Source organism: Ascaphus truei, chromosome 3, assembly GCF_040206685.1.
Source record: "Ascaphus truei isolate aAscTru1 chromosome 3, aAscTru1.hap1, whole genome shotgun sequence".
NCBI classification, from domain to species: domain Eukaryota; kingdom Metazoa; phylum Chordata; class Amphibia; order Anura; family Ascaphidae; genus Ascaphus; species Ascaphus truei.
Genome location: NC_134485.1, coordinates 146,331,779 through 146,357,935, shown reverse-complemented (window position 1 = coordinate 146,357,935; position 26,157 = coordinate 146,331,779). Strand labels below are relative to the sequence as shown.

Genomic DNA, 26,157 nt, shown 5'->3' with positions numbered 1-26,157 from the left:
CCCAGTCTAGATTCCAGCCTGTGACCACGACCTTGCCCCTCTGCCTCGACCACTGCCTGTGATCCCGACCTTACTTCATTGCCGCCTACCTCGATCCCAGCCTGTGACCCGGACTACTCTATTCTCAATTCAGGACTCACAGCTCAGGTCGGTGATTGTATATCCTACCTCAGCCCTGTGGGTCACTTCCTGTCTAGAGATGAGCATCGTTACATTATATTCTGGCCAGACATGGACCCAGGTGAGGTATGGAAGGTTATTTTTGCCCAAGGGAATCTCCTAGGAAACCATGAGAAGCAACTTTCAGACCAAGCCCAGCAACTGGCCCTAATCTTCTCTTCTTTGAACACCATTACTACTAGACTGGATACCCTCCAGACTGCACCAATCCCTAAAACTCCAGCACTCGCGTATTCTCCAGCCCTTCCGGAACTTCGTATAACTGCCTGTAAGAGGGACTTTTCCCCTGTTTAAATAAGGCTTCAATATAAGCCTGTAGTGGTTTGAGGAATCCAGCAGGGAGCTGGTTAATTGCAGCTAGACAATTAACCAGACTCCACCTGGCTAATCAGACCTGTAGAAAAGTCTCATGCTGGGAACTGCCAGAGAGAGAATCCTGAGCACAGTCACAGCTGTACTGCCAAAGGAGATGATTGTCTTCAGCACACAGAAAGACTGTGGGCTGATATTAAGACACAAGGACTCAGACCTCTCTATTCCAGGGCACAGCGAACCCTGGAACTCGCCAGACGCTGGCCCCTCAAAGGACACTAACCAGGCTCTGAGACTACACAAAGAGCCCCTACTTACAGGTACCTGTTTAGACTTTGGGGTGAGGTAAGGGGCTTATCCTCCCAGCCCTGCAGATAGGGAATGGGGAAGTGAGTTATCCCTTAAAAAGGGAAAGGCTGTTTATTTGTTTATTTTTTTGGTTTCTGAATTGTTTAAAATAATGGGCTGAATAAAGCCATGGCTTTATTTTTACCAAATCTGTCTCCCTGGTTTTACCTCTGCACATGTCTCTTACACTGCCCCTCGACTTCATGAAGGAGATCCTGCTATGTCTATACCTGTTGGAGCCTTAGCCGGGCCGCCATTACGTAGATAGAGAGGGGTCGGCTCCGAGTACTCTCTTTCCTCTATGGGCCCTATTCCATGCAGCCGACAGTCCATGTCAGTTAGCTCTCACCCGACATCCCGATCCAAGGTATCCATTCAACCCTTCCGGGGCTTCATCGCTGCCAGGCCCGAGTTGCTTGGCAGTCGGAACAGACCATCGCTATCGGCCACCCCCCCCCTGCACCCAAAAGACCCACTGGCCCTCAGCCATGCTGCAGCCGGGACCAGGGGGGTAGGATGAGGGGGGGTGCATCCAGGGCCATCTGCAACAGGACTAGGCCCTCCCAGTCCCAGAGCCCATGACTCAGCTTCGCTCCTCGTCGCAGTGCTACTTGTGCCAGCCATGCGGGAGGGGGGTCATCGCCTCCGTCATCCTTCAGGCTGTTGGTCCGTCTCTCGGTCTATCCGGAGTTCAAGCGCCTGGCCTCCATTGTCCATGAGGGTTGCATGCCGTCCAGTCACGTCGCTACAGGCCAAGGGGGATTAGTGTTTTTATTTTTTACCTTTTATTTCAGGTTTAACCAAGTTCTAGGGGACCGCCTACAGTGGTCTGCTGTGTTGCGCGGGGAGAGGAAGAGGGGGGGAGAGGAAGAGGGAAAGGGGGAAGGGAAGTCTTCCCCGATCCCGCCGGTCTTTGGTCTCATCGACCCTGCGAGGGCCCCCGGTGGTTTAGGGTGGCCAATCTCTCAGATGTACGTGGCGGGTGTCTGGAGCGGCCAGGTCACCTGTTCCTCTGCGACGGGCCGGAACCCTCCAACGGCGAGATCCCAAGGGTATGTAGGAAACCCTCTCTTTCTTCTGGAAACCATAGTGTAGTTTGTTTCCAATTTTAAATACCATTAGTTTGACTGGGAACCCCCATGTATATTTAATCCCTCTTTTTCTTAGTAAAGAAGGGATCGGCTTTAGCTCTCTTCTTGTTACGGTGATCTTGGATAAGTCATTGAAGATTTGTAGAGTGCTGTTTTCAAATGGGATGTCACTCCTTTCTCTGCAGCCGTTGATTAGCTTTTCTTTTGTGGTATAATGGTGTAGTCTGGCGATAACGTCTCTGCTATGTTTTGGTCTTCCACTCTCGGCCCCAGTGCTCTGTGAGCCCGGTCCATCTCTAATTCTCTCTCCTGTAGTTCCGGGTTGATGACTGAGAATAGCCTGTTCAGTTAAGGTTTTAATTCCTCCTTTGTTATGGATTCTGGTATATTTCATATCCTGATATTCTGCCTCCTCTCCTTGTTCTCATGATCTTCTTGAGTCTCTTTGAGAAGTTTGATTTCAGAATATAGTTTTAAAACCTCATCATCCATGGCCACTTGCATTTGGAGGGATTCCTCCATTTTCGATTCCAAGTCTGTACTCCATTGACCTATGGTCGAGATTTCCTCTTTTAATTCTGTTATTGCTGATCGGAGGTCAGCCTGAAATGTTTGTCTCATTCTGTCGCACATTCTGGAGATTAGCTCCTCCAGGTATGGAGCAACAAGGTAGAATATCAATGCAGCAGCTGCTCCAAGAACTGGGACTCACGCGTAAGAGTGTGTCAATGTTGCTTCCTATGCCAATAAAGCTTTTGTAGTGATTTCAGTAGTCCCGGTCTGTTACCTTCTCATCGGGCAGATGCTCAGCCTCATCCCCTCTTGTATCATATGACCCATATCGGTGGGAGCACGCCGAAGCTGCCAGACGTCCACCCACAACATAACAGTGAGTTTTCCTATAAGGATTTATTTTGGCTGCTCAATTTACATATACCTCGTGCTAGAGGTTTTGGGTGATGCCATACCACTGTGAAGTTTAAGTGTCGGCAGGGGACATCATAAACTGACAGCTGTGGTGATTGTTGATTTCATTTGCATAGCTGTACGCAGCTTTCATTTTGCCGGAGTTTTTTGAGTTGCGCCAATTGGAGGCGTGGGGCTCCTTTCTTCTCTACGACTCACCAGTGAGTCTTCACTGTCTTTCCCCTGGTGAGTCCCAGTTCTTGGAGCGGCTGCTGCATTGATCTTCTACCTTGTTTCTACATACTGCAGATCGTGCCCGCGCCGTGGAGTGACGTCACCTTCCTGTCTGGTACACGTGACGCCGGGAGAGAGTGAGAGCACCGGAGGACGGCAATATTGTGAGTACCAGCAACTCCATAACGGTCCAACCATACTGTATCTTATGCAGCTGTATTCAAATACAAATAGACTTGCTAGCAGTTACTCTCCAATTCTCTCTCCCCTCTCATCCTCCATTAGTCTCCACTCTACAAAATACATCAGGCTCCGTGCCACTGGGTTGTCTGCCTTTTGAGCTACACAGACGGCGTTTTTTTTCTTCCTCCAGGTATGGCCTTGTTATTTCGCCTCCTTCATCCTCTCCTCCATCTCGGGCCTGCGGTGCATATGTCTCCTTCTCCACCTGGGCCCGATCGCCTGATGCTGCCATGTGTTGGAGCCTCCAAAAAACTGTCTAAACTCCTGTGCTGTGGGTTGTTTGGGCTTTGCTGGGGTGTTCTTGCGGCTTTGGGATGTGGTTTTTGTTGTTTTTTGTGAGTTGAGATTTCGCTTATTTTATGTTATACATGCGAGGGTCTCAGGAGCTCCCCTTCTAAATGTCAATTCCCAATGACGTCACTGGAAGTCTCCCCTCTACCATCCTTCTTTGCGAAGTACCAGGCCTGCTCCTATTAAGACACCTACATTTCACACAAGCTCCAACGCTGTGCTGGCACCAACAGAGACCTATCCATTAATTAGCATCTGGGCCCCCGGGACTGAGTAAGAGACAATGAGGGAAAATTGTTCAGTAGGGTTTCAACTTTATCCTCTCTATAATATTGTCATAAGTATTGTGTGTGTGGTCCTCTGATTCTGAGGGCCCCAGTACATGGTGTACATTGTGTTTTTTCCAAATATATAAAGTATTGTTAACCAAAAGATACGTGTCTCTCTCCATTGTTTGACCCCTGTCTGGCCCTTTGCCGGCTGAATAGACTGTCTTACACACAGAGGAGGTGGACTCAGGCCTCTTCCCTAGTATCCACATATTAATATATCTACGGAAATAAGGAGGGGTTACATTATTATTAGGAGGTAAACAGTTATCTATTCGGCACAAGTTAGGAGTTTATGTTCATTCGTTGTAAGGAGTAGACCGTATGTTTTTCACTTAGTGTCGTCTCTCATCTTGTTTTTTCAATGTTTTTTTGCAGTCTTTTAGACCAGGCTGCTTTGAGACAAGCACCTAGATAATTTTGTTTTGCATTTCGTATAACATTTACCACTAACAGTATCTTTTTTTTGTACAGTATGTATCATCCTTTACTTTCAATTCATTAGGTGAATTTGCAGATTTTTTTTATACCATCATCTCAAAAGACTCACCCAAACCTTGGTACTAAAAGTAGCTCTTCATTGTTATCAAAAACATTCACTTGCTGGCTCTTTGGTGTAATAATCTCCTTGTAAAATTCCCCTCCAATAGTGCATATTGCTTTGTCTCAACATATGACACCCATTGTATGTGCTGTTATTATACAGTAAGAGAATGTGTTCGACAAAGCACTTGTGTCTCTCCTGTTTTATATTATTTCCTTCCTATCCAACTCCTTTTGCTATGAGCAGCTCTCAAACAGACCAAAAAAGTCCTGCCAAGCATTTAGAATATGTTGCTTTAAAGCTGAATTTATGAGCCTTAAAGGCTAGAGGTATACCGAAGCATTTTTTCTGCTACCTCTTGTTTTTCACAATTCCTTGGGTTACCCCAACTGCCCAAAGAGATTGTTGCTTCTCTGATAGCTTTTACCTCATGCAGCAATGTAAATTAGGCCACAGATAAAGCATCCTGTATATTTTAAGCTCAAAACCATCAGTGTTACAGAGCCGAGAGGTAAACAGATGCCTTTGCAGTTTAATCGAGGCTATGGCCAGATGTTCCTATTCACTCTTCTGTTGTGTGCAGGACAAACATATTGTATCTACTTCACACTGACAACATGCATTACCCACTGTTCTAATTGAAAAGTTGAAGTGAAGGGCAGGCTTTCTCAAAGCATTCTGTTATTGTTAATGACAATTTTATTATCAAAAAACATAAAAGCAAATACAGTGGGATGAGCAGAGTGTTGCTGGCAAGAATAAAGCATAAAAAAAAATCCATAGGATGTTACAGCATTTCTCACCTGGCAATATGTGTGTTTATTTAGTTGCACCTGTTCTTTGACTCAATTTGTTTGACTGCCCGACAAGCAATGTATATAATGGACTGGGCAGAGGAACACAGGCAGGTTCACATTGTTGGGTACATTTGAAAAAAGGTCTCTTTTTTGAAGAAGAATGCAGTTTCACTGCCACAAGTGAAGGTACAATGCAACAAAAGATAATTAAATGTATCCTTAGGGCAGGGCAAACTTCATGGTGGTGCCATCACTGCAACTGCACCAGGCCCCGCACTTCCAGAGTCCCCACGCTCTCCCCCAGGACCCCACCTATGGAGCGGGAGCTGTAACGGAGGGGGCCCACCCAGACGGCCTGACTTCTGGTGGAGCACGACTTCCATGTCAGGATCCCCCAGGTGGGCCCACTCCAGCACGGCCACCCCACAGGTAGGGCTTTGGGGTGTGTAAGAGACCCCGCACTCACAGTTAGCATTGGGGCCTGCGATTTTCCAAGCCTGTCCTGCTTTATATGACATTAGCCACACCAGAATTTCAGCATAACAAATGAATTAGCAAATACACGAGTACCTTACATTTACTTATGACAAGAACTGTGTGATCATCCCCAAATTACCTCCAAATTAAAATGATAGACAGTCATTCTCATTGCCTTCTATTATGGTTAATAAATAAAAAAAACTATTTTCCCGAAAACATAATCCGAATATAGTTATAGCAATTGAAAGTGGCTGGCAACAGAGATCTAGCCTCCTTTAATAAAACAAGGGATTAAACATTTCTTTCATTTATCATTTTGTGTTTCTACATGACTTTTAGAGTAACCAATTAATTGGTTTTACATATCACTTTAAAAATGTGGCCTGGCTGAGGTTGCCTAAGGATATTTTTGAGAACTACTAGCATAGATTTATTTTATTAAAAATAATATTAATGTTCTGTATACACCACTTTGCATCTCATAAAGTGACATTGTTATTCTAAACTGTTGAACCTGGAAGCACTTATATTCTCCTATAAAGAGGACATTAGGTTAGTCTAACTTTTTTTTTTCCCTGTCTGAGAATAAAATAATGTGCAATATCTTTGGAGCCATTCTCGTAGATTTAGGATTCCCAGACTATGCTTTGGGAAACCCTTGAATAAAATAATCAAATGCTCTGTAAGTAAAAGCTACACTTCCTCTTGCGTGTTGCCTAAAGCAATGGCTAAATGATTATTGTATAACATAGAGACAACCCTTAAAACAAAGAACAAATTGAAAGGGTTAATTTTACTATTACAACCATCCATACAGTATGGCTTTGTTGTTCCTACAGATAAGGGGACATTGTGCCATTTAAAAGTAGCACTATGTGCCCATCTCTGCTCTCGGGTGTTTACATTAGCAAATCTATTACTTATTGTTTTAAACAAAAAAGAACATCTTGTGCTTGAAGTAGCATAAGTGCAGACTTTCCCTGTGCTCTTTGACTTTTTGTCATACAAATCAATGCAAGAAAATGTGTTTTAAAAGACCTGTCTACAAATAGATGCAAGAAATGTAACATCTAATGTTATGATGTACTGCAAAGGACGATCAAAAAGGAATGCATTGGAGTGCTATTAAAATAGGGGTACGGTTCTTGGTTGCAAGAAAAAAGAGACTGGATATATCACATGTATTCGAAATTGCTGCTATAAACACTCGGTTGCCAGAACATAGCTGAAATTATAGTAAACTTCTCGAAATGCCTCTCGCCGTATTCATTAAACTGTTCTTGCATATCTAAACTATTTCAACTTCATTTTAAGGTGCAATTTGGTTCTGGTTGTATCATTCGGTGCAATATGTTAACTTTGTATGACAATGAAGCAAACTTGCATAATAAGTTTTACATGCTAATTTACATTCAACAAGGTGCACGAGTGCATTTTGCACAGAAAATCACGTAAATCTCACATTCCTCATGCATGTAAATGTGAGATTACTGGAGATATAAACTGTTGTAGGGGTGTTTACAGAAATGTCCTTTACCAAATGTGTCTCATCTGGTAAATATTTTAGAGTGGTCTTCGAACTATGAATATTTGTTCTTTTTCTTGATTATTATAAAGTCTTCTGTGTAAGTTGTTGTTTTAGCAAGATTTTTTTGGAGCAAGACTTGACATAAAAAAAAAACTTCTCAACCATTTACCTGTGAAAGCCACTCTTCATCCTCCTGGCAGCTGTGCTGTGATGCTAAGCTGTCAAAGGACCCATGCCTTCTGATAGAACCAGGACTTCCAGGCGGAACCACTGTACAGAAACATAAAGTTTATAATTTATTTAATTGATGAGCATTTTAGAATAAAAATAAGAATAGAGAGGGTAAAAAAAAAAAAAAGAATGCATTAGTAAGAGAATCCACGAGGTAATGCTGATGGAAAAACTAACCGCTTTCCTGAAAAGAACAACGAAATCTTTCTATAAAGTATGGGAACCATGGCTGATTCGAATCCCACAATAAAACAGACCCACACCTAACGTGAACTGGGTGAGACATGAGTTCCACCCCCACTCACTAAGCTGAGGAGATCGAGGCCCCCCCACACCCCCCTCTCCCACCCTCTCTCTTTTTCTGTTTCCTCCTTCTCGCCTGCTCGCTCGACCCAGGACTAGGGGCCGAAGGCAAGACGAGGCTATCCAGATGGAAAAACCAATAGAAAACTCTGTATTAGGCAAAGAAATACCTGTAAACCTGTAAAACCGTATGTTGTACAAATGCCTAATAAAAAAATTTGAAACAAAAAAAAAAGAATGCATTAGTAACCCAAAATGTATATTCCAATAAGTGGAATCTTTATTCTCTTCTTAGGGGCCCATCCCCCACACTTGGCCAACTTACATTTAACACCATATAAACTAAAGGAAATGGAGTTTGCAAATTAAAGACAATTGCTTTGGCATCAGTTTGCAGTCTAATGCATTAGTCTCAAGTAATATAGTAGCGAATGGTTTGTGTTTCCTACAGTATTCATTCCCTCCCATTCACACCCTTTTTGGTACATCTGCTTCCCCTTTGAGTCTTTTTTCAATACCTGAAGAAGTGATTTATGACAGTGTTTTTCAAATTTACTCTTGGGGACCACCCACCACATTTTGAAAATAGCTAATACATTTAAAAACACCTTTAAGGGCCCCTAATGTACATTTGAACTGAATATTCATTGGTGATCCAAAAAACCTGGCCTGGTTCAAGGACCGAGGTAGAGGTTTCAGAACCATGGATCTCTGAAGTTCATGTCCAGTATACTTTATTTTCAAGTATTTCTATAATATCCTGAAATAAAGTAGCAAAACAGCATTTTATAACCTGTACATTTTTTACATGAAAATGGGAATGAAACAATGATTTGAAACTCTTCCCATTCATTTATGTAAGCTGAGTGTAAACGTGCTTATAGGTGGAGCTAGTGAGGAAGAAGTGGATAAAAAACATATGACAGTGGTTTCTCTACTTTTCAAATGTTAATGCAGCCATCAAGCACAATCTGTTGCAAACCATATCTGACAAAACTTGAGTAAAATGTATCAGGCTTCAGAGCTCACTGACATGCTCCCTGTTGTTTACAGAGTATAAATGATATGTAGAGGCCAGGAAAAGAATGAAGAATGTACATTCTTAATACTTAATAGCTTTGTTTCCAAATCAATCAAATGTTTTTGCTGCACAGTGTGTGACTACAATCTTGGCATTAAGCATTTGTAAACACTTGTCCTGTGAAACATAGAGAAAGGTGTTATTCCTCTTATGTAGCCAGACTCTGTCTCCGGAGCACTGGCTAAAAAAGGTTAAAAGCCACAGCTCTGTAGACAGTGTCTGCCGTGACAGTGCTGCAGAGGGTATATGCTTCCAGATCTGACCCCTGCAGCGTTAATTCTCTGCCACAAGGGCAGCCGAGATTGCGTTACCGAAGCTTGTCTCGGTGCCGGAAACACTTATTCTGGCTACGTTGGTAAGGGCAATGACCATTATCACTTGTTAATGGACATTTACAGAGGCAAGAAAGTTTGTGAACAGCAATAATAATTACGGAAATTCCATCGTTTTTCCATGATAACCTTCTTGAATTAAAACCAGTCTTTTCTTAAATATACAATACGGTTTATATTAACCAATTCCATTTCTTTTGAAACAAAATTAAGTATGAATTAGACAAACAGAGTAATTAAGAGTCAGGGTATGTGGAAAAGTAAGTGAAACTCTGGTTTTATCAGCTAAATTAAAGGGGATAATTAGAATCAGGTGTTTAAATAATTAGGTTAATCTTGAGGTGTGAGGTTGGGAGGCCCCATCCTATATAAAAATCTGAAACACATCATGCCAAGATCAAAATAAATCTCTGAGGACATCAGAAAAGCAGTTGTTGATGCTCATCTGTCTAGAAAGGGTTACAAAACCATTTCTAAGGATTTGGGACTCCAGCAATACACTGTCAGACAAATGGAGAAAGTTCAAGACCACAGTCACTCTACCCGGGAGCGGTCGTCCTACCAATATCTCTCCAAGAACAAACTGGCAAATCATCCAGGAAGTCACAAAGAACCCCAGAGTAACATCCAAGGATCTGCAGGCCACTCTTGCCTTCGCTAATGTGAGTGTTCATGACTCAACTATTAGAAAAAGACTGAACAAGAATGGTGTTCATGGAAGGATAGCCAGGAGGAAACCACTGCTCTCTAAAAAGAACATTGCTGCTGTCTGAAGTTCGCCAAAGAACACATAGATTATCCACAAGACTTCAGGAACAATGTTCTCTGGGCAGACGAGTCAAAGGTAGAACTTTGTGGCTTGAATGAGAAACGTTATGTTTGATAGAAACCAAAACTGCATTGGAAAAGAAGAACTTCATCCCAACCATCAAGCATGGTGGTGGGAGTGTGATGGTTTTAGCCTCCTTTGCTGCTTCAGGACCTGGGAGGCTTGCCATCATTGACACAACCATGAATTCTGCATCAGAAGATTCTAGAGGAGAATGTCAGGCCATCTGTCCGTGAACTGAAGCTGAACTGAAAGTGGGTCATGCAGCAAGGCAATGATCCTAAACATACAAGCAGATCAACAAAAGAATGGCTGCAGAAGAAGAAATTCCGCATTCGAGAATGGCCTAGTTAAAGTCTGAGACCTAAACATCATTGAAATGTTGTTGCAGGACCTAAAATGAGCTGTCCATGCAAGGAAGCCCTCAAATTTCACCTAGTTGAGGCAGTTCTGTATGGAAGAATGGGCCAAAATTCCTCAAACCCAATGTGAGAGACTGACCAGCAGTTACAGGAAACGCTTAGTTGAAGTTATTGCTATTCAAGGGGTACTGAATCTAAAGGTTCATATACGTTTCCACACATATTCAATGTTGAATCTTTTGTGGATAAATAAATGTAGAAAAAGTATAATGTTTTTGTTTAATTTGTTTGATCAGGATATCATGATCTATTATTAGGTGTTAGATTAAGATCTAATAACATTTTTGGCTTAAAATACGTGAAAATCCTAAGGGGTTCACAAACTTTTTTTCGCCATTAGTGAGAAATAATGTTATTGCATTTTTATTGTAAGATGCACCTTCATAAAGGTTGGAGACTCACAATGATGTGCTGCAGACACCTTTATTAATAACTCCAAGGCCCAGATTAATTAAATCTTCTTACCTACATCAGTTAACATTGTGTTAAGCTAAATTAACACTGGCTATTCCTAATGCAGTATTCACTGAAGCAGTGGTTACCTACACAATATCTCAAAGACCTGTTACAAGTACAGGTTTTTACAGGTGGCTCAATAATTTTGACTGCAACCTGTGCTCAAGCAGATATATCCTTGCCTTGCCTGTGTAAGGAATCCGCTCCACGGTTTACTGGTTGCCTTACCTTGCAGACCGGTGCAGTTCTGGATCAGCTCTCCTGAGGTTTGCTGCAGCCTGGATTCACTCATCAAAGCAATACACACTCCCTCTGGTATCTACTGCAGCTGTGCAGCCTATCACTGCAACCTATCCTTGCATTCATTCATTGGAGCAGTACCTTCACACCCCCCTCCGGGGATTGGCCAGCTGGCCTTTAAGTACTGTCTTCCCATAATGCTCCCTGCCGAGCATAGTCCTAACTGGATGTCTACTGTTTTGCCACAAGCCCTCGCTTGTTCTCCTATGCTGATACCAGGTTCCGCCCTGCGTCCTTCAGCTTCCTTCAAGCCGCTTGTTCTCCTATGCTGATACCAGGTTCCGCCCTGCGTCCTTCAGCTCCCTTCAAGCCGCTTGTTCTCCTATGCTGATACGGAGGTTCCGCCCTGCGTCTTTCAGCTTCCTTCAAGTTCCCGCTTGTTCTCCTGCGCTGAAGCAAAGGTATCCCCTATGTCTTCAGCTTCCTGCTTTCCTGCACTGAGGCAAAGGTATCCCCCGCGCTCTTCAGTCTCCTGATTCCTGCACTGTAGCGGAGGTTTCCCTGTGGATCTTCAGCTTCCTGGTTCCTGGGGCCTACTCTTTCCCTAATCTAGAGAGGCCGTGTCCTGGTTCCTGCGCTGTTACAGAGGATTCCCCAGCCGCTCAGGACTCTTGCGCTGTAGCACTGGTGCATCCGTGCAGCAAAGCGGTGTGCTATTCTGGTCTGCCTACCATCTCCTGTGACCAGTACCATGGGTCATGGTCGTCGCTCGCGCAGAGGCCAACCCCGCGCTCCTAAGCTGAAGCGGGGCTCTCCTGACTATCTGTTGCCGAACTCTTGCCTGAACAATGTTTATCCTGATGTCTCCTGTCCTGACCCTGGCTTCTACAACGACGACGCTGTCTTCTCCAATCCTGATCGTGCGACATATGACTACGAACTGCGCAATCCGGATCAGCCTGCGCGGTCTCAGGTCGGTGCTTTTACAACCCCACCTCAGCCTCGCGGTCCGGTCCTGGTTTGTGGCGAGCAGAACCCTGACAGTATGCTCGGCCCCACAAACTCGGACCGCCCTGTGGTGAGGGTTGGTAAGTTTCTGTCTGAAAGCCTGTCCCAGTTTGTAAACCAGTCCCAGTGTGAATACCAGTTTCTATGTGAGATATTACCCATGCTTGAGGATCTGATTGTGTTTGTAGGTTTAACCCCTTTGCAAAACAAATGCCGTAGTGATCTCATGATGAAGGTTTACCGCCTCCGGGACTTAAAACAATCGCTGGCCGCTTGTATTTGCTTTCCTGGTTACCCCTTAACTTGGGAAAATGTGTACCCTTTAGAATTGGACGACGCCCAAAAGGAACTCTCTTCCCTGGCCTTGTCTTTAGACATTTATATAGCAAAAGTGGACCCTCTCCACATGTTGGCTGATGCCCAAAAAACACTCCATATCCTTTCCATGACATTGGACATTTGCATAAAGGATCAGGATCCTCCCCTCGCCAGCTTCGCTGCCGCTTGGCTGTATCCCTGGTCTACCACGGATCCTTGCCCTGAGTGTATGGCCGGGTTCCCTGACACCAATGATATGTTTTCGTTAACCCCTGCCGATCAGTCCTGTGAGGTCCCCCTGGAGAATACATATGTTGCTCTACCCAGCACTAATGTTCTTGTATCAGAGAATAAGTCCCTTTGTTCCCCTATTTCTAACTCCGAATCTGTCACTCCAGCTCTTGAGGGTTTTCCAGCTTTAAACTCTGCTAGGCAGTCCTGTGCGCTTTCCCCGTCAGAGAAAGAATCCCTAAGTTCTGTTCCCAGGGTCATTTCTGTATTAACCCCTGAGGGGCAGCTCTCTGAGTCTCCTTTGATAATTCCCTGTTCTCTGCCAGCCACGGTCACGCCCCTAGCTCCAGAGGAGAGATCCCTTGTCTCTCCTAATACAGAGAAAAAATTTCCTGTGTTTTACTCTCAGGCACTGTCTGCATTAACCCCTGTAAATTCTTGCTGCCTCCAAGTTAATGCCTTCGTTTTAGCCTCAGAGAATGAGTCCACAAGTCAGACAGCAGAGGTTGCATTGAGGGATTCCTATAACCGTACGGAGTCCCTAGATATTCTTTGCTATAAATCCCCTGCTTCAGCTCAAGTTTCCGCAGCTTCGCCTCCGGAGACTTCGGCTAAAGTTCTGGTTCCTGATAAATGTAGTCAGGATTCAGGTTTTTCCCTAAGCTTGGTCGCAGAGTTCCTTCTCCCGGGTATTTCACTGAATCAGCCTGTCGCCCACATAGCGGTGATCCCTGCTTCAGCGCATAGTTCCCACATTATGGAGTCTGCAGTAATTTCTGGTTTCCCAGATATTCCTTACCAAATACCTACTTCAGAGACCAGTACAGTTATGATTAACCCCCGTGTACTGTCTGAGTTCTTCTCCTCTTTATGCTTAGGGTTAAAAGCATACAGTAGTCTGTATGTTCCTCCTAGGGTTCATATTGTGTTCCCAGGAATGTTTGCTGACACACGGTTTTCTCCCAAAAGTGACGCTTTTTCATATAGATTAGTAAAAAGCTTGCACACGGTTTCCCTTTTCGCTGAATTGTGTCTTACTAGTTTTGAGACTCTGAGAGGTAATGATTCTCCTTCTGATTCTGAAGCTCTTTCTACAATGAGTATCCTGTCTGGGGGTCCCCCTGATTTCTCTCTCCAGGCTAATCCTTTGGGGATCAGTATATCTCTGGTCACTCCCTTAGTACTGTCTGAGGTCACCATGCACATATTACAAGTCCTGGGGTTTAAATCTGAGCTATTTAGCTGTCCTGCCTTTGCTGAAACCCAGTCCCTCAGTACTGTGTCTAAATATGTCCCAGCAAACATGGGGTTACTCTGGGAGGAAATTAAAGCTCCTGTCTTAAAGGGTATTTTTTCTCACATGTCCAGCAAATCTAGAACCTCAGTAGTTGTTTCTAAGTCACTTATCAATACATCTGATTTTTTCTCTAATCAAACCCAGACACCCTCACTATCGGTTAGGAGTCCTGTGATCAGAGATTTTGCACTAGAAAACACACCTATTCATGTTTTTGACAGGTTAGGTACCCCTGTGGTTAGGGCCATTGCAGTTTCGGAAAAGACTCCTTGTACTCCTAAGGTGCCTGTCATTAAGAGTTTTCATAGTTCATACTTGCTGCTTGTTGATTCTCAAGGCTCTGTCACTGAGGTACAGACTTCAGCTTCTGATGTTAGCTTCCCTCCCACCACTACCCTGGCTCTGCCTTTTTCTCAAGCTACTGATTTGAAGATCCCAAGGACTATTCCTGATTCACTGACAATACTATCTCCCAATGAAGATTTCCCAGTATTGGAGAGCTCTACTGTTGTTTGCTTCTCTGCTCCTGCTAAACCATGGTTTTGTCCCTCGGAATTTTCGGTTGCCCCTGTTATTTCCTCTCACTTGGAAATACTCTGTATGTATCCCAAGATTTCAGTCCCTATGCCGGGTTTACTGCTTGCCTTGTCACCTTCCATACCAATACCGGGAGATGCTTCCAACCAGCCTATACCCTTACTAACCATTACCTGGGAGCCTTCTAGAGGAAAAATTTCTCGCAAATTTCAACATGCAGTGGTCAGCCAAGACTTTTTCTGTTACAAAGTTCCTCCTGGTGTATTCGATCAATTATCAGGGCCGCTGATCCTAGATTCAGGTTCCTTTATTAAAGACTGGGCTTCCTGTAGGGGTTCTTCTGCCGTTTCTGCTCTGGAACCCTCTGGTTCTTCACAACCCTGGATTTCCAAGTCATTTTGCGGGGCGAGCCATGTACCAAGGATGTTTCTTCTACTACTCTTATTTCTTAGAACTGTACTCACTAAAGAACTGCTCGTTTACGGATGCCCTTTCTACCTAAAGAATTTTAGGAACAACTCAATGTCCCCAAGGCCCATGGATGGTCCTGTCTGGCCACAGTTCTCACCGGGGGGTGGGGGTACACTAAGGACTAATCATGAGTCTCTGGAGTACGACTCTAACCCCAATCCTAGACTGTTCAGCAACAATTCCCGGTCCTCCAACTCTATGAGTGCTCATGTTCGCCCGGAGGTCTCGCGTGAAGGGGGGGGGTACTGTAAGGAATCCGCTCCACGGTTTACTGGTTGCCTTACCTTGCAGACCGGTGCAGTTCTGGATCAGCTCTCCTGAGGTTTGCTGCAGCCTGGATTCACTCATCAAAGCAATACACACTCCCTCTGGTATCTACTGCAGCTGTGCAGCCTATCACTGCAACCTATCCTTGCATTCATTCATTGGAGCAGTACCTTCACACCCCCCTCCGGGGATTGGCCCGCTGGCCTTTAAGTACTGTCTTCCCATAATGCTCCCTGCCGAGCATAGTCCTAACTGGATGTCTACTGTTTTGCCACAAGCCCTCGCTTGTTCTCCTATGCTGATACCAGGTTCCGCCCTGCGTCCTTCAGCTTCCTTCAAGCCGCTTGTTCTCCTATGCTGAAACCAGGTTCCGCCCTGCGTCCTTCAGCTCCCTTCAAGCCGCTTGTTCTCCTATGCTGATACGGAGGTTCCGCCCTGCGTCTTTCAGCTTCCTTCAAGTTCCCGCTTGTTCTCCTGCGCTGAAGCAAAGGTATCCCCTATGTCTTCAGCTTCCTGCTTTCCTGCACTGAGGCAAAGGTATCCCCCGCGCTCTTCAGTCTCCTGATTCCTGCACTGTAGCGGAGGTTTCCCTGTGGATCTTCAGCTTCCTGGTTCCTGGGGCCTACTCTTTCCCTAATATAGAGAGGCCGTGTCCTGGTTCCTGCGCTGTTACAGAGGATTCCCCAGCCGCTCAGGACTCTTGCGCTGGTGCACCCGTGCAGCAAAGCGGTGTGCTATTCTGGTCTGCCTACCATCTCCTGTGACCAGTACCATGGGTCATGGTCGTCGCTCGCGCAGAGGCCAACCCCGCGCTCCTAAGCTGAAGCGGGGCTCTCCTGACTATCTGTTGCCGAACTCTTGCCTGAACAATGTTTATCCTGATGTCTCCTGTCCTGACCCTGGCTTCTACAACGACGACGCTGTCTTCTCCAATCCTGATCCTGCGACATATGACTACGAACTGCGCAATCCGGATCAGCCTGCGCGGTCTCAGGTCGGTGCTTTTACAACCCCACCTCAGCCTCGCGGTCCGGTCCTGGTTTGTGGCGAGCAGAACCCTGACAGCCTGTTAGGAGTCCTTGAGGACTGGATTTGCTCCTATAAAAAGCATAGTGTTACTTATAATGGTCATTATTGTAAATGATATGCAAATAAGCTCATTACAACCTAAATTATATGCATTTCATATTCACTAAGCTCCACTGAGGTTAACGCTGTAAAAGAACGTTATGTTAATGAAGTCAAATTTACCTCTGGCGTTTCTCCCATCCAGACACTGAAATAGGGCTTTTACTAGAGGGGGAGGGGGGAGAAGAGAGAGGGAGGGGACGGCCAATTTAGGAAGGTGCCCATTAACATATATACTTCCAAATGGATTTATCGAGGGGTGCGCAAACTTTGTGCGCTGCGCCACCCCTGCCTGTCAGCCCTTGTGCTCACACCCAACCACACCTTACCTAAAATCCGGCATCAAATGACGTTGCAATGGCGACGAGTCACATGACCCCGGGGCGTCATTGGATGCTGCGTTGCCGAAGACAAGGTAGGAGACACTGCAGAGGCCTCACGGGATCCCCCGGCACTTAATTTAAATGCCGTGGGGAAGAGCGTGGGGCCTCTGCAGCTGCTGCGCCCCCCCAGAAAAAACTCGCACCCACCACTTTGCGCACCCATGGATTAATCTATACTCCACGTGGTGAGATAACTATGAACACGCCTGAGATACCTCCTGAAATAAGGTGATGTTAAGCTTATGCTAATAAGATCAATTACGGTTGTTATTTTTGCATATGATTACCTTGGGATAATAGGGCTTTAACGCAAGAAAAATAACAGCGTTCCTTTTTTTAGGTAATGTTATTTGCTCTGATTTAATGGAATCTAGGCACAAGGCAGTTACCTAGGCACTGAGACAAAAAAGTATTTTTTTTTTACATTTGCAGAGTTAGACGGTTGCCAGAAGAACTTAAGTCAAATTCTATTCGTATAGAGTGATAACTACATTTTCATAAAAGCAGCAATGCTGCTTTAAGTTATTTCTCAATTGGTGTGCAAAGCTTTTACAAACATTTAGTTGACCTCTCACTTTTGGTGTGATTCCTTTTTCTTTTCAGGGCACATCTGAACAACTGCAGGCAGTTACCAAAAGAGGTTAGCAGTGCACACTATCTGTAGCTACAACAGATGTTTCGAAACGGTTTAGACCAATAGAAATTCGAGTGGCTCTCCCAGTCTCTGTCTTTCACCCTCCCAGGGGCAAAAATGTGAGGGAAGCGGCTTTTCAATAAAGAAAAGCCAAATCCTAGTCCTGCCAGCAACGACTAGATTGTTATGTCATCATGCTGACAGCCTGAAATATTTCTATGGAAATTAAATATCCTCTTGTTGTAGGATATGTTTGCAATATGACTGCGAGTGGACTGAGAAGCTCTTCCCCAATATTAAAATCGGTATCAGCAATAATCAGATGCTTCTGTAAAAAGAAAAAGTTTTTTGCCAGCCTTAAGGGGATACTGTATGTGGATATGGAACACATTTTTTGAATCCCAGTGATATCTCATTTTAACCTTTGTCACAAAACCAAAATTACTGATACATTATACAGTATATCTGCCTGTAAGTTTACACATCTAGATATAAACTATAAGACAGGTATTACATTTCATCTGGTAAAACATATTTATATAAGGTATGGTTGCTATAAATGAGATTGTGCATAACATTTCACATCTAAAATATTAACCAGATTCACCATTCACATTGTAGATTTGATTGTACATACAGTATGAGGGCTATCAAATGCATAGAAAAGTTACCTGTGCTATGCTATGGGTCTATGCACATGTATGTACTTAAGTATGACACCAATCAACAGCATTGAAATCCATAATAATTTTGCAAGAGTGAGCTGTGTATGCCTGCAATCTTTCAATGAATCGCATGGAATAGTTGCACAGTTATTTTCAGTGAGCATGCACACATCATTATTGTTTCCTGTTTTCTTAGTTCTTCAGGGAAACGGAATACATTCCTAACAGGAGAAAAAAATGCGTGCGTGTACTGTCTCATGCTGCCTTCAATTAAAATGTTCTAGCTGCAAGTTCACAAGAGGGACAGCAGTGTTAACATTTATACACAGACCAATTGTTTGGGTGGGGGGATGGATAGAGGGGAAGGTGAATAAAAGCAGGTTCTATGTATAGCCATGGCTGGTCCAGACTATCTTTCTGCCTTCCTGTCACGTAAGTTCTGATAGCTACAGACAGTGATAGGATACCCTGTGGGGTTTACCCCTCTTTCCCCCCTCTTACGCAGCCTCCCTGAGTGGAAAGAGAGGAGGTGACACTGGGCCTGTGTTGCAGCCAATCATGGTGCAGACCTTGTGCCTTCCCCTTTCTGCATTAGGGAGGATGCATTCCAAATGATAGTCAGTCTGAGTTGGAGTTCATTCCCAGCCGGGAATGGAGAGGAGCTCAGCCCCTACTGGGGCTGAGGAGCTCAAGATCTGTGCATAGCATAAGGCCTCAACATTATCTGCTGGCTCGCACCATCCAGGGGTCTGGAACCCATTCTCCACAAGGATGCAAATGCTGTAATACCACCTGCAGTGGCTGCACCAAATACAGATCATTTTTATATACTTCTGACTAGGTCGCAGTCTATTGGACAGAAGTATAGGAGAAAAGACTGTCATGGTAGGGACTGCCTCCAGCTCTGCTGGAGTCTACTGTGACTGGAGGCACTGTCCCCAATGAAAAGAACATGAGGATCCCCTAAAGCCTGTCCAGTTCTCCACAACATCACGGAAGCTCATCTCTCCAGGACCCTCACAGGTAACCATCACCACACGGACCTGTAGCCTAGGCAAAATCTCCAGAGGGGGGGGGGGGGGGGGTTGCAGTGCTACAAATGTGTAACAAAAGACATTTAGAACCCCAAAGTTATTTTATATTACTCCAAGTCTCTTACACAGTTAAAAAGATACACTCATCCCGATTAGAGACGGGAAACTTTTTTGTGCGGATTTAAATCAGCCCTGGATCGTCCGGTTCCTCTGCCACGAGGATTTCTGCGGGTCAGGCCAAAAAAGGACGATTCGTAATGGCAATTTAAAATGACCTATTCAAAATATTAGGAAAATATATATATGTAGCCCATCTTTATTTCCCATGGTGTCTTAGTATGGAGATACTGCCTGGGCCCGCCTCCGCCTCTTGTTGATACATCCCCCTGAATTGGAAGTAGAGCTCCTCTCCACTTTTGGTAGTTCTGAAAGTGCCAAGTTCTAGGGTGTGCAGGCCCCCTTACTATAAACAACTTGGGACCTTCAAGGCTTTCAGCGATCTGCTCTGATCCTGTGATGGAGCTCATCTCAAATCAGGAAGCGGACCCACAGGGCTGAGGTATGGATGCAAATAAACCGATCAGAGCCCAGGGACAGAGTCCTGCATGAGTATCCGTAGTCGGTAAGCAGGCAGGGGTCAGGGCTGGCGGCAGAGTTCAAAGTCCAGGAGACAGGCAGAGGTCAGGGCTGGCGGCCGTGTTGCAAAGTCCAGAAGACAGGCAGAGGTCAAGGCAGGCAGAAAGCAGCGAGGTCGGGGTCACGGTCCGGGGTCAGCAACAGGGGAATCAAAACAGGCAAAAGGGTAAAGCGTGACTGCAAAGACCAACAAGAGCTGCAAACGTAATAAGTTTGCTCGGCGACTCCCACTAGTAACTACAGCCTTATATAGCAGGCAGCCAGTACCCATGACGCTCCGGGGTCACGTGACATCTGGTAATTTGAAGCCTGTGACGTCACGCCACCTGACCCCGCTGCGTCATTTGACGCTGCAATGCCATGGAGACGTGTCACAAGCGTCTGAATCATGGTAAGTTTTCTTGTTGCAGAGGCCTCATGCGATCCCACGGCATTAATTTAAATGCCTTGGGGAACAGAGCAAGACTTATGCGACGGCACACGCCCCCCCAGACAAATCGTCCCCCAGTTTGCGCACCGCTGATCTAGGGTATAGAGGTCCGTATAGAATTTAGCAAATTCCTCTGCTATCTTAGAGGGATTGTATGTCACTTCTCCTCCTTTAATTCTAATGGCAGGGACCAAAGTTCTTGACCTAATCCCTCTGAGTTTATTTGCCAGCAGACGGTCAGCCTTATCTCCTTTATCATAATACATTTGTTTAGTCTACTTCAGGGTCTTCTTTACCCCTTCTAATTGTAAGCTCTTGAGTTCTACTCTTGCCTGACTTCAAATTTTATAGCCTTTCCTTGACGGATTTTTTTTTTGCGACTATTCTAACGGTACAATTTTTTCTGTTAAAATGTTTTGTTTCTCTATTTTTATCCTATTTCTGTACGTTGCTATTGAAATAAGCTGTCCTCTAATCGTGGCCTTATGTGCTTCCCATAATACTGCTGTTGATTCTACAGACCCGTTATTAATATGGAGATAATTTTTAAGCGACTCTCCAATTTGAGTGCTAATCTCTAGGTAGTTTAATAGTGAGACGTTCATCCTCCAATGGAATGATCGCATCCTAATAAATGGGAGATCTAGCAAGATCGCCACGGGGGCGTGGTCTGACCATGTAATAGGCCATATATCTGAGTGGACCAATACTTCCAAGATACTTGGGGAAACAAATATATTATCAATTCTCGAATACGAATCATGTGGGGGCAAGTAAAAAGAATAGTCCCTCTGTCCTTTATGTGGGCAGTCTAAATTTATTTTGCTACACTGTAGGTCATTGTCAAGTGTGGGTGTTCTGAGTGGCTGAACTTGTCCATGTCTGGATCTGGTACCATATTAAAATCACCTCTCAGGATCAGTTGCTGATCTCTATTTTCCCCCAGAGATTCCAATGTTTCTCTTAAAAAATCAATTTAACCCTCGTTGGGAGCGTAACTATTTACTAGCGTAATCTGTTGGCCTGGGAGGAGCCCGTGGACCACCAGGGACCTCCCTCCTTTATCCCTTTTGATCTCCAGTGTCTGGAACAGAACACCTTGAGTTATCAATATCGCAACCTCCCTTTTCTTACTTGTAAAAGACGAGTAGAATGCTATAGGGTAAGTGCCACTGAAAGGATTTGGGGGCTCCTAGGTGTCAAAATGTGTCTCTTGTAGAAAAACAATATTTGCTTTCAGATTCCTAAATTCTTTTAGGGTTAATCTGCGCTTACCATTGCTATTAAGGCCTTTAACATTCATGGATACTAACTTCAATGGCACTTGACTAGTTATTCCCAATATCGTGCCTCTCTCTCTCATGTGAAAGTTGTGAATGAAAATGATTGATGTTTGTGGGGGACAGGTGGGTGTAGGAAAAAAAATAAAGGAACTTTCCCTCTCCGGGAATTTTGATACTTACAAAAAAAAGAACACCAAAAACAAAAATGAAACTACAAAAAAAAAAAATGTGTGTAACCAGCCTCTCATCCGTAATTTGCGGCCAGGCCCTATTTGGCTTGGCGGGCATATGGCCCTACTGGGGGTGACCTGATGTCGGGCATACAGGGCTTCTTCCCACCCCACGCACCCCGCCTTCCTCTATTCTCAGTCCCTTGATCGCACCTGAATCCTGGCCGTAGCAGGGTCTTGCAAACAGCACAATCGTCATTTTTATTTCACCAATCAGCAGACCAACTTCCAAGATATAGATGGTCAACTCAAAAACTCTGATGAAACAGTCCCTACAAAAGTTATAAGGTATAAAAAAGAAGAAAAAGGGGGAGAAAAAAAAACAGAGGGGAAGCAAACATGGTTATAGAATCGGCGTAGATTTCTCACTATCATCGTATATAGACGGAACGTCTATTGGAGAAAGCAGCCGTGGATTTCAGTTAAATCTTCCAAAGTTTTAGAGAAACACAGAAGAGTGGTTTTACTGGAGACTCTCAAAGGCACAGACGGTCTTGGGTCTTTTATTTCCTGCACACTCAGCCGATCGATTATCGTCTGCGTCGTCACCACAAGGTCTTTGTCGTTGGCCCGCTCCATACTTGGGGGTCAGACCCGACGCCGATTGAAAGGATGCTGATTGTTCAGGGTACCGGATCGAAATCTGTCTGCCATCATGGTGGACTACAAGGCGGAATGGAAAAGTCCTTCGGTAGCGAATACCCTTTTCTTGAAGTACCGCTATTACTGATCATAGCCCTCTCCTCCTTTCAATTGTCATCCTGGACAGATCCTAGAAGATCTGGATAGAGCTGTTTGCAAATTCAATTGAGCCACTGTTTCTGCAACCTTTTATAATCTTTTCCATGGTTGCATATTGGTGGAGTCTTAGGACCACATCTCTGCTTCTTTTGGGATCATCAAATCTCGGTCCAAGGGCTCTGTGTGCTCTATCCATCAGAAGATCGCCGTCCTGTAGCTGAGGGTCAATTGACATAAACAGTCTCTTAAGATATGGCTGGAGGGCTTCCGCCGACCCCGACTCAGGGGCATGTCGGATTTGCAAATTCTGCCTTCGCTCCCTGCTCTCCATATCGTCCATTCCGTCCCTCATAGCTCTTATCTCATCATTAAGACGCTGGACCTCGTTGTCAGTATTTACTTCATTTTGTAGGGAAATGTCCATCTTATTTTCAAGCTCCATAGTTCTTTTAGCTAATACAGAGACTTCTGTTTTAAATTCTCTTACGGCTCTATCCAGAGCTGGCGGAAAACTTGCTTGCATTTCTTTAAGCATGTTCAGGAGGTCCTGTTTAGTAATCACTGTCTCCCTCTGTCATAGTCAAATCTCTGTCAGTGGCAGCTCCAATCACTGCCTCCTCCTGCCGAGGCCCTCTCTGGCTGATTTCTTAGTGTGGCTTTTCTGTTAGGGATATCCCCCTCAAGATCCGTTACTTGCCTTTCTCCCTTGTTATTGCCTGCAGGCACGTGTTCCTGTGTGCTCAGCGGCGCCAGCTTTGTTTTTTCTTTTCTCTGGTGCTGCTTGCTGTCCCCGGCTGAAACGGGAGATCCGGGGTTCCCGGCTTCGGTGTCTTCTTCCCCGCCAGTTCCTGGTCAGATGTCTCGCGGGGATAAACGAAGCAGCGATCGGGGAATTTTAACTAATTTTCCAAGCGGGGTGCACCGGAGCTTCCCTAGCTTGCGTGCAACCGCATTGACGTCAAGCGCGGGCCCCCCTTCAACCCCATTTATATGAATAAAGCTGAAATCTTCTCGAGAAAGATGAAGATGGCTTCATAGCATATTGAATAGAGGTTTCCTGCTTCTTTTCAGGCTTTGCTATACCCTGAAGCCAAAAAGTGGGTCAATATAGTTATCTGTACAGCAAATATCAGCCTACTTTTCCCTTTTTTCCTGGTTGGCGAGCCTCTACATTTCTCAGACAATTGCATGCAATGTTTAAATTTGTTAGAATGCAAACATCTTCTGGTTACTCCATTATGGGGCTGACTTACACCTCAGTACTGCAGTCATCAGGTAGCTGTTAAGCTGGCTCCTTCTTTTCTACGTAATGAAAAAGAATTCAGAGACAGACACTAGGCTCAAGTTCCCTCGTTCCTTCATTTGTTTACCCAGATCTGCTTTACTGTGATGTGGATTGATGTGATTACCGCTTGCTGTAGGACTGAAGTATGCTGCATAGCAACGGCAAGGATTTGCAGGATCAGGTACTATGGGATGGTCAATATGTTCAACACAGAGGCACAAAAGCTCTAAATTAAAAAGGCAAATGTTGCATTCCACTCTACACACTTTTTAAAACTTTAATTGGGAAGTCTACCGCTTTGACAAGCAAAATGTTCCCATTCTCTGGCTGTTTAACAGTGGAAGTACTTACCACATTTCCACAAGTCCCCCTTATGTAATCACAAGCACAACCCCCATTTCTTTCATAGGGGGCAGATTTATAAACGCCAGTAGAAGTTAGCACACCCTGTCTGGCATTAACTCCTATAAATCTGCATGAGAGTTTTTGCCAGATCGGGTGTCATTTTGTTCACTCGATAACCATTATTTGATGTAAGCAGAGTCCCATTTATTCAGTAAAAAATGTAAATTTTGGTTACAAATTTGTGTTTTCTAGTCAGATGCTTCAATTCTCCAATACTTTTTGATTCTGGAGAAACGTTTTTCCTCTGCTTTTCCGTGAACTTTATGCTGCTTTAAAACGCATATCTGATCACTGTAAAATGGAAATCAGCACTGCTCCCTTAGCTAGAAATGAGTCCTAAACGAGCACCTAAATAACTCAACAACTAATTAGGATTGCACATTTAATTACTGCCAAGCTATAGTAACTGTATAATTTTATTCCAGTTCTGCATATTTTTTTTTTGTATGTTTACCCCAGTCTATTGTGAATTTATTTCTACAAGAGAGAGACTTTAAAACAGGACGAGATATTGTGTTAGTTTAATGTATCTTTCAATTCACAGCTTACTAGCATCTTAGATGTACGTACATCAGATTGACCCATTTTATATTAAATTCAAATATAAGTATGTAATGCATTTCAAAGATAAGTATATTCTCTGCTTTCTAAAGAACGTGAAAGTCATGACATGAAGTACTGTAGGTCAACGGTGCGCAAACTGGGGGCGTGAGATTTTTGTTGGGGGGGCGCGGGCGATTGCAGAGGTCCCGCGCTCTTCCCCAAGGCATTTCAATTAAATGCCGGGGACCGCGCGAGGCCTCTGCAACCTCTACTTACTGAGGTTCAGCCGGCTGCAGGATGCGTGACCATGGCAACGCGACGTCAAATGACGCCGCGTGTCACGTGACGTCGCGTGTCACGTGACGTCACACGACCCTGCGCGAGGTAAGGAGGGGGGCACATCAAAGGACGAGAGCCGGCAGGGGGGGAGCACCAAAAAAACTTTGCGCACCCCAGCTGTAGGTGTAGTTCATATTTTTCTTTTTGCAATACTGCAAACTTTTGCAACAAAGCCCTAGCCAAATGGTCATTAGCTCATAATTTAAAACAGGATTTAGTAAAATGAACAGGGTTTCCTCTACACCTCCCGCCTTCCCTGTGTCCTAGCAACCAGAATTATGAATGGAATAGACCTGATGAGGTAAGAGAGGCCCTTCCTCACAGTGCTGGAATTTTTTTTATTACATTCCTACGATGAAGCTCAAGTTGAATCACCCTGTTTAAAATACAATAAATATTTGTCCTAAAATAACATAGCTTGCCCCATCATGCGTTAGAAAGAAAAGAGGGGGGGGGGGGGTAAAGACTACACGTCATTTTAAGCGGCAATCATGCTTATAAAAACAGTACTTCTTGAGTGTACTTGAAAAAACATACAGTAGCAGTAATATTGGTTCAATAGTTATTTCTTTAACAAAACCAAGCAATGCTTGCTTGGGTGTTGTATTAGCTCAAGCAATGTTTTTCTCCTGAACCCTGACCCTCGGGTGCAATAAAGCCCCACTAATTAATTATTAAAGTTTTCTAACAGCCAGTGCTTCGTGTATTAGGTTTCATTTTATTCTCATTACCCGTTCCCTGTAGAATGGTAAAGGACAGCATGTAATTATAAAATGGCCCTCTCTGCCCCGGAGATTCCTGCCGTCCTAATAATTTGAAGATAAATAACAATGTATTTTCTCTTGTGCTAAAATAGGGAAGGGGATTATTTTGAAAGAAACTACAGCTCAATGTCATTTACAGGGGCGCGCTAACTTTTTTTGCTGCGCCCCCAAGTGCCTGCTCTCCTCCTTGGTGCACCCTCTCTCTATACCTCGTGTGGCGGGGTGGTGTCACGTTACGTGACCCGCATCGTCATTTGACGCCACGTTACCGTGGCAACCGTGATGTCACATGACCCTGCTGCGTCATTTGCCGCCGCGTTGCCATGGTAACGCGTCATGGAGCCGGCTCAA

At 44.5% G+C, this 26,157-nt stretch overlaps 1 protein-coding gene across 3 annotated transcripts in view; it reads right to left on the bottom strand.

The window, feature by feature from the left end:
- The window catches only part of BCAS3 (BCAS3 microtubule associated cell migration factor), a 1,601,451-nt gene that overhangs the window by 781,530 nt on the left and 793,764 nt on the right, over positions 1 to 26,157 (bottom strand). For all 3 annotated transcript variants that reach the window (XM_075589630.1, XM_075589629.1, XM_075589631.1), the window contains one exon: positions 7,453 to 7,553. In XM_075589630.1, the coding sequence (XP_075445745.1) occupies positions 7,453 to 7,553 (101 nt within the window). The remainder of the gene's footprint in view (positions 1 to 7,452; positions 7,554 to 26,157) is intronic.